This window comes from Silene latifolia, chromosome Y (assembly GCF_048544455.1).
Source record: "Silene latifolia isolate original U9 population chromosome Y, ASM4854445v1, whole genome shotgun sequence".
Classification (NCBI taxonomy): Eukaryota; Viridiplantae; Streptophyta; class Magnoliopsida; order Caryophyllales; family Caryophyllaceae; genus Silene; species Silene latifolia.
Window position 1 is genome coordinate 355,426,868 of NC_133538.1, and position 13,660 is coordinate 355,440,527.

At 39.7% G+C, this 13,660-nt stretch overlaps 1 protein-coding gene across 1 annotated transcript; it reads left to right on the forward strand.

The window, feature by feature from the left end:
- The first annotated feature begins 9,324 nt into the window (after positions 1-9,324).
- Positions 9,325-13,349, forward strand: LOC141626932 (uncharacterized). The gene is made up of 2 exons (XM_074440499.1): positions 9,325-12,310; positions 12,387-13,349. Exons 1-2 carry the CDS (start codon positions 12,272-12,274, stop codon positions 13,128-13,130), a joined length of 783 nt encoding a protein of 260 aa, XP_074296600.1. The 5' UTR covers positions 9,325-12,271; the 3' UTR covers positions 13,131-13,349.
- The last annotated feature ends 311 nt before the right edge of the window (positions 13,350-13,660 follow it).

Here is a 13,660-nt window from a genome sequence, read left to right on the forward strand (position 1 = left end):
AAAGTGGTCTTTAATGCTCCTTCTATAGTTTGTGCTGCCCTTGCCTTGATGGCTTCTTCCTCTTCCCCGGTACCGAGTTGTGGTGCTATTGCCACTCGGTTAGTCGAAAAGCTAACCTCCTTTGAGGCTTCTTCGGCGTACGTGCCTCTAGCTACCCCAATGCCTACCATGGATCGTGAATACTATCTCGACCTGAAATGGTTGAGGACCTTGGCTGACGGCAGCCTAGCATGGAGGGTGCATGGGATGAGTTGGATGAAGATTCCAGCTCCTGAGCACCTCCCACTCACGGAGCCCTTGGAGCCGACAGTAGTGACGGTGGACTCCGATGATGAGGAGGAGGAGGATGATGACGGACCCCGCCAGCTACAGACCTATCTCATCGACGGTACCATCCTTGAGGAGATGCCGGAGCCGACGAAGGGCGAGAATGCGGGAGTTCAGGCGGCAGAGAGGCCTAGAGTGGTGAGGGGACCCCGTCGAGTGAGAGACAGGGCCTCGGAGACTAGGCCACAGCCAGTAGCACCGCAGCAGCAGCAGTCTTTTCTATGCTACCCTTACCTCGACACCCCGGAGACGCGATCCAGTTACCTGGCGGAGAGAGTGTCATCTACCTTGACACTCCGGAACATGCACGAGATGGTCTACGCTCAGGGGATAGGGACCGAGGGACCGCATCCGGTGTGGTGGAGTGGAGTCGGGGACTACACAGGGGTTTTCCATTCCTACGGGGTGGATCAGTCGACGTGGGGGGCACCTCAGTCCTTCCCTTACGGTGGCTTGACCCCATGGTACGTGGGCCCGGGAGCAGGAGCAGGAGGTGATGCGGGAGTGGGTTCGTCAGGTGCGGGCATGGCCGGAGGTGGTGGTGGTAATGATGAGGTGATGTTTGAGCAGCAGCAGCAGCAGGAGTGATACTCCTTGTTTTTATCTTCGTTCATGATTGTTAGTAGTAGTTGTTGTTGGTAGCGTGGTTAGACTTTCGGTTGTTTTAGTTGAAACTTTATTCATGAACTTGTATCGTTAGGCCATAAGGCCGGAGTTGCTACCTTAACCATTTGCAGGATAATTAAGAGTCGGGGCATCATCCCGACTCAATTTATGTGACAGTCAGGTTTATATATGTTGGTTTATGACGGGTTATGTAAGGTACTTGACCTGCAGGTACTCGACAGAGTACCCCACACTCTATCGAGTAGCTGCAGGAAAGGAAGAAAGGAAACATTCTGATCTCGGGCTACTCGATCGAGTGCCAAGACACTCGATCGAGTAGCATGGCACTCGATCGAGTATCGCTGCATACTCGATCGAGTAGCACTGTTACAGAAGGTTTTTGGAAATTAAAAATGTTCAATTGTTTTATATTTGCGAGTTTAATGTTTAAAGTAGTTGTGAGTACGTAGTAACACCTTTGAACCGTTAATTTCATATGTTACAAGTCATGATTGAAGTTTTATAAGCATATTTGTTACAATTAGTAAGGCGGTCATAATTTCTTGTTACTTTAATATTGCATACGCCCCATTACGATTTATTTGTCGGAATTGTAACTCTGCCTATATTTGTGCATATCATTTTAACGTGTGTTGTCAACAGTAACTAGTTGTTCCGGTGACTTGAGCACGATTTCTAATTTAACGAGTATGTAGTTAGCGAGTAATGTCCACAACAAATAGTATGGTTTCCTTTGATGTTAAGATACAAATAATAGGTAATACGCGTTGATATTTGGGTGGTGAACTTCGGGGACGAAGTTCCTTTTAGAGGGGAAGAGTAATGTCGCGAAATAAAAAGGTCGTTTTTGAATAATGTTTTGCTTGTTTATAATGTTGTTGGTATTATGTTTTGCTTTAATTACAAAAATTTCTGAGATATAAATTTCTGAGATATAACGAATTACTTTAGTTATTTAAAGTGAAGGGGTTGCATGTTTCAAGAGACGGTCATGAAAAAAAAATAGTTATAGTGTGATAAATCGTACTCGAATCACGTTGCCAAGTAACATGGTGGCGTTGGTTGTACCATATGATAATTGATATGAGACATGTTCTAGATCGATAGTTTGATAGTCGATACTGTATGTCAATACCGTATGTCGGGTGATCGTAGGTGGTGATTCGCATGGCGAGTTTGATGTTTCATAGGTATATAGAGTAACGGTTAACGGTAATAGTGTTTGCATGATAGTAGTAAAAGTCATTAGATATAAGTATAGACGGTGATGATGATGACATGGGGGAGAATGGTGTTTCCGAGGAGTAATGGGTTGAGCGGGAAGATGAGTGAGGACGTGTTGTTCTCGTGTCTCGAGCGGGAGATGGGTGAGGTGAACTTCGGGGACGAAGTTCTTTTTAAGGGGGAAGATTGTAATACCCGCCCTTTTAGGGACCCTTTGACTATCATTGACCGACCTTGGGAGCGGAAGTAGTCTTAGGAAAGTAGGCCAAAACCTGTTTGAGCTGCGTGTTAAGAGTGGTACTCGATAGAGTAGAGGCTACTCAATCGAGTAGCTAGGGTACTCGATCGAGTAGGGGGCCACTCGATCGAGTAGGTTGGGTACTCGATCGAGTGCCGGTTTTCGCCGAGGGTTTTGTATCGCGTTTTGTTAAATCCGCAAATCACTTCCGCCACTTTCCTCCTATCCTTCGCCGCCTCTTTCCTTCCCTTCACCTCAAAACCTCCATGGAAGCCTTTTGAAGATTCTTGTGCCTGAGGAGAGCGTCTCTTGAGTCGGGTAGCGGTCTTTTGCTGAGTTTCTCCCTAATAGGTATGTCATAATCATCATCCGTGCCTTTGTCTCTATAGTTAGGGTTTGCTTGTTAGTAATTGATGTTTATATGGTGGTTATAGGCTTTGCTTGGTCATTTGGATATGTTGTCGTCGGCGTGGATTGATTGCGGTTGCTTAAAGGTAGGTTCGCCTACTCGGTTTCGTAGATGGTCTAGTGTGTCGGTCGTTGTGGTAGTATTGTGGTTGTTTGATATAGTAATTGTGTGTGTTGTGATTGTGGTTGTGATGGTTGTTGATGGTTCTCGAGATGCGTTCTCGGCCGAGTGGGGTCACTTGCGGGAGTGACTTCACGCCCTAGTTTCGCCCTTCGTGGAACCCGCCACGGAAGGGGATGTGCACATTAATAGACAGGGTTATCGCTCGTACGATGAGCGGGGCTTAGGTGGGAACGGCTGCGGTCCCCCATCGCGTGGGTGGTCCAAAGTGGACGATCGATGATGAGTTTGGTTGGATTATTGTGATTGCGGTTGGGTCTGATATCATTGTTGTGTTGTTGATTGTAGTTGCCATTGTCTTATCTTGTCTCAAGATCATCGACCTTGTGTGGTTGTTTGTTTGTTATGTGTCCGCCGTGATCCCTTATGGTGAGCAAATCGGTCTTAGCGGTGTTGATGTCGTGGATAGCCGGAGTCCAAAGGGGATGAGTCTTCACGAGATTTGTTTATAGTAGCGAGTAGCTTCCGAGTTGTACCTTTTACATCGTTTGTTGTTTAAACCGCTTGTAATATAACTTAATAGTTCTTTTATTGACGTTTGATAATTACTTTCCTCGGGCAACCGAGATGGTAACGCCCTTATATGCTCAGGAAGGCCTAGTTAAGGCTCCTATGGATATGGGGGTGTTGCAGCTAGTGTGTGAGCTAGATACATTAGACAGTGTAGACAAAGTGCTTGTCTCATAATTGGCCTCCAACTCACATTCATCATTGCTCTCCACCTCCAACTTCATCATATTCCAATTCATCATCAACTCTTGGTCCATAATCAATCAAGCACTCCCCATCTTCTAAAGTTACACCTCCATATTCACATCCATAATGTAGGTTTGTAAAGTGGGGCACAAGTTGGAATATGGGGTGGTCATTGCTTATCGATTTTGGAGGTGGTGGGGGATTCACAAGAGTAGCTTCATAATGCCATCCAAATTCTTCTTCACCCTCATTATATTCCCCTTCTTCTTCATTGAGCATTTGGGTGGCTTCTATTTGGGCAATTTGATTTGCCAACTCCTCAGCATAAGTAACAATGTTTTTGAGAACATTGTCCCTAGGTTGGCTCTCTTCTAGCATTTGCATGAAGAAATTTTGTTGGTCTCTTAGCATTTGGAGAACCACATCTTTTATGTCAAAGTCATGCTCATTTTCTTGTTGTGGGTGGCTGGGAGGGTGGTTATGTTGTAGTTGTTGATTGTAGAATGGCATTATGAATTGGTTATAAAGTGGATTTTGGTAGGGTAGTTGTTATGAATATTGGATGTGGGCGCTTTGGTGTGAGAAGTTTGTGGGATAATTTGGTTTTCCATTGTAGAATTTGTAGAGTAGTTGTGTGTTTTCTTGCTCAACAAACCCTCTCCATTCATACAGGTTATACCCATATGCTCCACTTTGTCCATACCCTTCTTATTGGAAGCTTTGTGCCATCATTATTTCTAAAACAAGGAAACAACTACAAACACGTAACTACAAGGAAATGGTAAGAACGACCTTGAGGAACAAGTTCCTCAAGGTTAAAGCAAAATTAAAATTGACAAACAAACAAGAACTTAATCACATAAAACTGTCCCCAGCAACGGCGCCATTTTGATGAGTGAGTCGTTGTTCACTCAATCAAACACATTTATATTCTCAACAAATAACTAGTAAGTGGTTAAGTCGAGGTCGATCCACGGGACGGTGTGCTTTGGGTTCTAAGTCTATCTATCTCAATTTATGCTAGTGTCACAATGGATTTGGTTTGAAGTTGTGTTCTAAGCTACAACAAGGAAATGTAAACAAGACAAGTAAATAGAAACAAGGGTGTAAACAAACGATAAACAATACTAGGGAATCATGGGTTTTTAGGGGAATCATGGTGGAGTTCATACAAATATAATTACATAGTTGTAAGCAAATTATTGTTGTAGTGGAATCGAGTTAGTTTATGTCTTACAATTTCTAGGAAGATTTGGGTCCCGGAGCCGAGTCGGTTAAGACTGTACAACACCTACAAGTCAACCTAGTTTCTTCCTATTCAACTATATGCATGGTCTAACAAGCCTTGAGTTAGTTTATATCTTACAAGTCTTGTTTAATGGATAAGAGATTCATGCAAGATTGTCAATCAAGCAAAATTTATCAAGCATAACATGTGCATAAGTTGAAACTACAACAAGCAAGCAATCTTATGAAAGCATATTAGATTAAGTATGGATCTACCCCTATGTTTTAAGTCCCGTAATCTCCCATTAACCCTAGCTAGGAGTGAGTCACTCATGGTCATGGTAAACATGCTAATAAGGGTGTCAATCATATTAACAAGGTTAAACATGGTGAATGAGTAAATCAATAATTAATTAAGTAAAAGGGTAAACGAGATTATACCAAATTAAGGATGATCCAAGTAATAAGCAAAGAATAATAGAAAACTTGATGAATGATGAAGAGTTGCCAAGTCTTCAATAAACCCTAATAGTCTTCAATTACCCACTAAGAAATCTTGAACAATAATTAAGGAAAGATTAATGTGTAGTTTGTGGAAAGATAAATGCTAATCATTCTAATCTACTCCTAATGAGAGCTCAATGTAAACTAAGGATGCTTAATCTCTTTATTATTACAAATGGAGTATATATAGTGGTAAAACATTAGGTTAAGCAATGGTAGATTAGGTAATAATATGCTTAGGTGTCGAATAGATCCTTGCAAGTCCTAGGAGGAGCCCCACGACTCCATGATTGAGAAAATTTCCCTGTATGAGAATCTGGGCGTCCTGGAGTGGGGTCGGGCGTCCTGGGTCTTAGGTCGGGCGAATTGAGGTGAGGTCGAGCGATTTCTTAGGTACGGAATCTGCTAAAGTTCTGAGATCGGGCGACCTAGGCTCATCCTGGGCGTCCTGGGTCCCAGGTTGGGCGACCTCTGCTCAGCCCGGGCGTCCTGGCGGTTAGCTTGTCTATTTGAGCTCGAAAACGGACGTCATTTCCTCATCCGGACTCCTATTGGAGTGATTCAAAAACCTAGACCACTTGATTTTTTGACGCCGTTTCATCTAGAATATTTTCAGAGCCAAACAAGCAAGTCTTAGTTTGATTTCAAGCAATTTCCTCTTGTAATGGCTCCCTTCTCGTCATCCTTGCTCAACAACTTGTGGAGATTGATTCTTGGGTTATGGAGGTTGTCCTTCATTACCCTAAAACTTGATTTATTGAACTAAGGCCTTTAGCATTTGTCTCCTCTTCAATGCTTGGTCGTTGGATGTTATCAATTTAGCTCCGTTTCACTCCGTTTGGGCAAGGTTAGTGCTCCTCTTCTACAAAGGACATCAAACCTCATAGAATATGCATAATAGGAAGCTAAAGTCAAGAAACGACCCTAATACACACTAAAAAGTATAGGAACTAGGCTAGTTAGGGGACTAAATGTGCGTGAATAAGAGTCACATCAAGAATCCGAATTGACAATCATATTGCACATTGCATGCATTGCTTTGTGATCAAATTTCCCTCTTTTTACACTAGTAATAGGGTTGTAAGCGGTTTGGAAAAGTTTGAACACAAGCAACCAAAGTTAATCTAAATTAGCTCTCCGAACAATAGAAAACATGCTTTCATTCATATCATGCATTGCATATATCACTTGTATTCCAAATTCCTCTATTTAAAAACCCAAAAACATGTCTTTCCATTTCAAATATTGAAAATTCAAAAACATGTTCTTTATTTTTCAATAAAACTATATTTTAAAAATGGGTTATTTAATAGGAATACTCTAAATTATTAAGATGCTTCTCAAAATACTCCACTTTATTTTAACTACCAATATACCCAACTTTTACATTCCTCATCTTTTACTAAAAAAGGTGGACAGACTACCTGTTTTAACTCTTCTCTTTCTTCTCCTATTCTCATCTGTTTTAATAAGATGCCATTGACCTTTTTCTTCTCCAAAACACCAAAACGTACCCAACTAATTTCATCTATTGCGCATATTTCTGCCTCTTTTATTGATTTTGAAGTCTGATTATTGAATGAGGAGATTGAGTCATTAACATAGAAGCTGAAGACGGTAGAACAAACCCAAGAGATGTTCAAGAAATTGGGGATTTCTATTTTTGAACAAGTGGAGATAGAGAAATATCTGAGAAAAGAGAATGAGATTTCCCAATTTAATATAAAAGTGCCAGGAAAAATCAATGATCTCCAGCAAACAATTGATTCTTCGAATCTAATGGTGGAGCAAAAAGAAGCAATGACAAAAGAGACAAAATTGGAGTTACTGAAAAGGAAGAGATGTTGAGATGGAGAAGAAGAACAATGTCATTAATCTATTGAAAGTGGAGATCGGTAATCTCAATCTCAAAAGGCTTTTTATTTTGACTAAGTATTCCTCCATAACTACCATCGGGTATTCAAAAGCAAGTCTCGGGGCGTAAAGGGCACCCTTATAAAGAGGGCAAGTTGAATTGGGCAACAACCATGTTTCTGAATTCACACAAACATACAACACAATCAAATGGTTCTTTTGGGCCCACAATTTCTTTATATTAAAACACAGGCAAAGCACCAATGAACGCATGGTCGGACCTTGAATTATGAAGGTGGAAGAGTTGTAATTCTCCCTGAAAAGTGTCAAAAGTTGAGATGTTATCTGGGTACTTATTAGACTGAAAAAATGAAGAGGATTAAGATCTTTGCTTTATGAGGAGATGGAGCAGGGTTTCATCAAGGGTTAATGTTGAAAGCGAGGAGGAAGATGAAAGAAGTTAGGAGAAAGTGGGACACACGCTACTTTTACCTGTTGTTATAGGTTAACAAATGGCCAATTTTGTTAGAAGATGAGGAGTATAAAAGTTGGGTATATTGATTGTTAAAATAAAGTTTGAAGTATTTGAAAAGCACCATAATGGTTTGGAGTATAACCATTAAATAATCCTTTAAAAATACAAAAACATGTCTTTACTTTACATTTCCTACTCATATCTTGTACATTGAGAACAATGTCCAAAATAAGTGTCGGGATGGGAATTCACATTCAAAAACTTATAAAAATCTGAAATTTTTGAAAAATCCCTAAAAATTTAAAAACCCAAAAACACGATCTTTACTTTAGTAGTGTAGAATTATATATATGTGTGGTTTTGTTCTCTTTTCACAAGGTACAACGCCTCATTCGAGGCATAACATAAGGGAACATGAAGACCGCTTGGTATGATTGTCTTAGCCTTATTCCCTTCCATTTCTTCTCATTGTTTACAAGAGGTAGATGGACTTGTATGTCAAGGAGGATGTGGTAAGAATTTTGTTGCGGTTTATGGGCTTATGTGCTTTTAGGAATTTGCATTTGTTTACATATCACATAGTTAGTTGCATTCACATAAGTTGTATATATGCTTAGTTTTCAACCACGGCACATTTATTGCTTTTGAGAAACTGAAAAACCCAAAAATTGCAACACTTTTGTAAAGAGTCTATAGTGGAATAAAGTGTTGTCAATGATGAAAATTGTTTTGACCGTGTCTTCTCCCAATTGATAGCTTTCATCTAGTGACAACACCTTGTTAAGGTGTTTATACCCGGGAAGACATGCTTAGCACCCAAGCTTTGACTACCTTATGAAACTCTGCGAGACCCGAGACTTATTTTAGGATCGACAAAACTACTCAAATGTAAGGATAGAGCCTCCATTTGGCTGGCCCATCAAACCAGCCCGTTTAGGATTTGTGAGTAGGTCTCCTTACGTGGTATGTCATGTCAAAACACATAAGTGTGGCGCTTGTTCCTTAATACCGTAGAAATGTTTGCACATATTTTTAGAGGCAATAAAAATGCAGGATAATGAACCTTAGATAGCCATAAAGCTTTTGTTTATCTCTTTAGTCTAGGTCCCATTTTTGTGAACCCATTTGAGCCTAAGTCTATTCCTTTGATTAACCGACACAATCAATTACATCCCAAAATCAACTCTCCTAATCGAGTTAGTTGTAGTCGTAATCTTTTTTTGTAGATGGGTTGGAACCTCATTCTTTGGGTATTTAAGCTTAAAAGTTTATATCAAGCTTGTTTGGATATATTTTGTGTAATAAAGAGGTTTTGAATAAAAATCAATGAAAAACAAACTAGAAAAGAAGAAAAAGAATGTGCAAATAGAAAATTGAAAAAAAAAAAAAACAGAAAATTAAGTCTCGGGCAAGAACAAGACTCTCTTTTAGCAATATTCCTAGTTTGAAGCTTGACAATACTGTTATCATGGAGAATTCTACTGGTACGGAGAAGGTTGGTCCTTGGTCTGCTGACGCGAAAACATCTAAATCGATCAGTGAGATTGGGGGTATTCCTCCTTTTGAAGTTCAGGTTAGGATTGAATATGAGTGGAAAACTATTGTTTGTACTTTATGCAAGGGGATTGGGCATGCTAAGAAGGAGTGCAGGAAGACTAATCCTGCTCCTGTCCCTAAACAGACAAAGGTTTGGCGGCCTGTTATAAGGTCTAAACCTGTCCTGGATAAAGGCAAGGCTCCTCTGGCTCCTGTGTCTGATCCTATTGCTGATCCACCATTTGGAGGACCATTTTGTCATAATTTTAGGGTCTTGGTTCCTGCTAGTCCCATCATTCAGATCACAAGACATGAGCATAATACTAGGGTATCTACATCTGGAGAACTGGGTATTACTACTTTAATTTCTGATAATCCTAGTCCATATAAGAATGGTGGCTCCACTAGTCCTAAAGCAACAGACAGGATAAGCCTAGATAAGACTCGAGGTTCTATTAGTTCAACAAGATCGACTGGCAGGTTGAGTCCAGATTTGAATAAGGCTATACTTAGTCCAGCAATGAGTGGGGGCTTACCTAGTCCAGCAATGAAAGGGGGAACAGATGCTCTACTTCAGACTAGTGATAATGGATAATATAGGCTATTGGAATGTGAGAGGTATGAACAACCCTAATAAACAATTAGATATTAAATTTTTTGCGCATAACAATAAAGTAGGGCTTTTTGGTTTAGCAGAAACTAAGGTTAAGGTCCAAGACTTTCAGAATATTCTTTATAATTTAGGACATCATTGGTATGGGGTTAATAATAACAATCATCATCCTAAGGGAAGAGTATGGATTATTTGCTCTCCTCAGTTGTTTCATGTTAAGTTTCTACATCTGATCAACAAATTATAGTGGCTGTTTCTGAAATTAGTACTCGTTATAGTTTTTGGTACACTGTAGTGTATGGTTTTAATTCTGAGGTAGAAAGGAAAAGTCTTTGGGCTACTCCGAAGCATCTTAAAGATATATGTTCCATCCCTTGGTGCAGCTGTGGTGATTTTAATGCTCTTCTTAACTTTAATGAGAAACTGGGGAGGGATGTTCAATGGAATGAACTTGTGGACTTTTGGCAATATGTGGATTACAATGATGTTATTTATATTCAGGCAAAAGGTTCTGTCTTCACTTGGAATAACAAACAGGATCCTTCTACTAGGTTTTTTTCAAGACTTGATAGGGTCCTGGTGAATAGGGAGTAGTTGAGCTTATATCCTGATAGTTATACTTATTTTATGAATGAGGGCCTCTTTGATCACTTTCCCTGCATCTGTTATAAAAGGAAGGTTTGGTCATTTATGAAATCATCCTTTATATACTTCAATATGTGGGGGATAGACCCTAGTTTCCTTCCTATTGTGCAGCGTGAATGGAGTAAGAACATTAGTGGAATCAAAATGTTTCAGGTGGTAAGTAAGTTACAGAACCTCAAGAAACCTTTGAAGGAATTAAACAAGAATAGATTTCCTGACATTGAAAAAGCAGCTCAAGTGGCTAAAATCCTTTTAGATGATCTCCAAACTCAAATGCATCAACATCCTAATGATACTAACATTCTTGAGGCTGAGAAGGAGGCTGCCTAATCATATTTTCTTCTTCACAAAGCTCAGCCCGGTTTCTTGAAACAGAAAGCTAAAGCTGAATGGTTGAAAAGAGGTGATTAAAACACTAACTTTTACAACAGTAAGATCAAGGCTAAGAACATTCATAATAAAATTTTACATATTACTGATATGAAGGGCTTGGTTTAACTGGAACCTGATGCTATTGAAAAAGCTTTCTTAAATTACAATATAGTGCTCCTTGGGAGCAGTAACACTGTATAGAAAATCCATCTACCTACTGTTAAAAGGGGTAATCTGATTACTGATAAACTTGCTTCTGATCTGATGAGACCTGTCACATCTGATGAGATCAAGCAATGTATATTTTCCATTCTTGCTACTAAATCTCCTGGGCCAGATGCTATACTAGCCAGTTCTTCAAAGATTCCTGGGACTTGGTGGGGTAGAATGTGTGTGATGTTGTGCTCGAATTTTTTCAATCTGGTAGGCTCCTCAAACAAGTTAATTGCACTAGAATCACCCTTATTCCTAAGATTGCTAACCCTGGCAGTGTTATGGGGTTTAGGCCAATAGCTTGTTGTCATAACTTTTCCAAGTGTATTACTAAGATTCTTTGTTCTAGATTGAGGGATGTCTTGCCTAAGATTGTGAGCCCTAGCCAACGTGGGTTTGTGAAAGGCAACGTGGGTTTGTGAAAGGCAGGAATATTGTTGAAAATATTCTTATTTGCCAAGACATAGTGAGACTATATAATAGGAAATACGCCTCCCCTAGATGTCTCATTAAAATTGGTCTCAAAAATGCTTATGACTCTGTGGAATGGGATTTTTTAGCTCAAATATTGGATGCTTTACATTTCCCTAAAAAGTTCACCCAAATGTCGATGACTTGTGTCACTACTACATCTTATTCCTTTGAAATTAATGGATCCTCCTATTGTTTTTTCCATAGTAAATGAGGACTAAGGCAGAGGGACCCTCTATCCCCTGTTCTGTTGACCCTTTGTATGGAATACCTTTCTAGGATACTTACTATTGTGGGGCAACAACCCGATTTCAAGTTTCATCCCCTATGCTTTTCCTTGAAATTAAACCACCTCCGCTTTGCTGATGATCTTTTACTTTTCTCAAAAGGGGATGCCCAGTCTATAATGTGGTTTCTCAGAGCATTTGCCCATTTTCTGCATCTTTTAGCCCGTGTTTGAATAAACAGAAGTCTGATATTTATTTTAATGGGTAACTCGGGGCATTGTTGATAATATTCTGCAGGTTTATGGGTTTAGAAAGGGTTCCCTTCCCTTTAAATACCTATTTTAGCTAAAAACACATACAAAAAATGAAGGTATGAAATTGGTTGATAAGATGACTGCAAAAATCAGATCCTAGGCTGCTAGACATTTATCATATGCTGGAAGACTCACTGTTGTTAACTCTGTTCTCACTGGTATAAACTCTTACTGGTCATCCATATTTCTTATTCCTAATGGCATTATGATTAAGATTGATGCTCTTTCTCGCAGTTATCTCTGAGGGGCAAGGATTCGTACATGAGAGCCCCTAATGTTAGCTGGATCAACTACTGTTTTCCTAAAGATGAAGGAGGGTTGGGTATGAAGGCCTCAAAAACTTGGAACAAAGCTCTCCTTGGTAAATACTTTTCGTGGATTGCATCTAAGAAGGATCATCGTTTGGTGGGATGGGTGAACCATGTGTATATGAAAGGCATGGGTTGGACTAGCTACACTCCTCCTAATAACTATAGCTGGTCTTGGAAAAAGATTGCACATACAATGATATATAGGATGGGTAGTAGTTCTGATATTAATTGTGCAATCTATTGGAACACTTTGAACATCCCAAAAACCTCTTTCATCTACTGGGCAGTTATGCATAGGAGGCTAATGACTAAGGACAAGATATATAGGATGGGTGGTAGTTCACATATTACTTGTGTTTTGTGTGGTGTTGCTCATGAGTCCCATCCCTATCTTTTATATGCTTGTGAGTTAAGTAAACGCTCTATGGACTTACTAAAACAGCAGCTAAAGGTGGAAGTAGCCTTAAAAGGAAGCTTGTATGCGCTTATCATGTGGGAGTTGTCTACACCATCTGGAGAGCAAGAAATACTGCAAGGATTCATCACCATATTCCTCGTCCTAATCATCTGGTTAACCAAGTTCTCAAGGAAGCAAAGATTCCAGGCAAGAAATCATGGCGCTCTTCTGAGAACTGATGCTGCATGGATTAGTACTATACTTATGTAATTTGATTTTTCTTATTCTTTGATGTATAGGCTCTGTTGGCATGGAAAAAATTTGTGATGTACTGGTTGATTTGATTAATATATTTATTCTTTACAAAAAAAAAAAAGAAAAAAAAAGAAACTATTTGAATTTTTTTTTTAGAAAAAGCCTTGAGCAACATCGCTTGCACATCATTAAGAGAGAAGAAAAAGGTGTTGCTAATAACAGCTCTGGTGCTTTTTGTACAGTTGAGTTTGGTTTTGAAATGTTTATATTTTTTTAAAGGTGATCATTTCATCATTTTGAGAAAAGCTCATTTCTATTTTTGGATTAAGTAAGTGGTTAGGTAGTGGAAACTACTCGATTTTAGCTCCATATACCCAAATCGGCACTTGTGCCAATCCCTTCTTACCCAGTCCTAAGCCCCAATACAACCCGCTTGCCTCTTTAATATATGCATTGCATTTACATTTCTCTTGCGATTGTAGGATGAAGTACCACATTAGAATGCGGGCATACCTCGCAGGTCGTAGTAGGAAAGTGATTTGGGT

What these genes read in the sequence shown, in the direction of transcription:
- LOC141626932 (XM_074440499.1), top strand. Translation starts at nt 12,272, where the DNA reads ATGCTGGAAGACTCACTGTTGTTAACTCTGTTCTCACTG. An exon ending in TGTTAACTCTGTTCTCACTG is followed by an intron (nt 12,311 to 12,386) that starts GTATAAACTCTT and finishes TCTTTCTCGCAG; the next exon opens with TTATCTCTGAGGGGCAAGGA.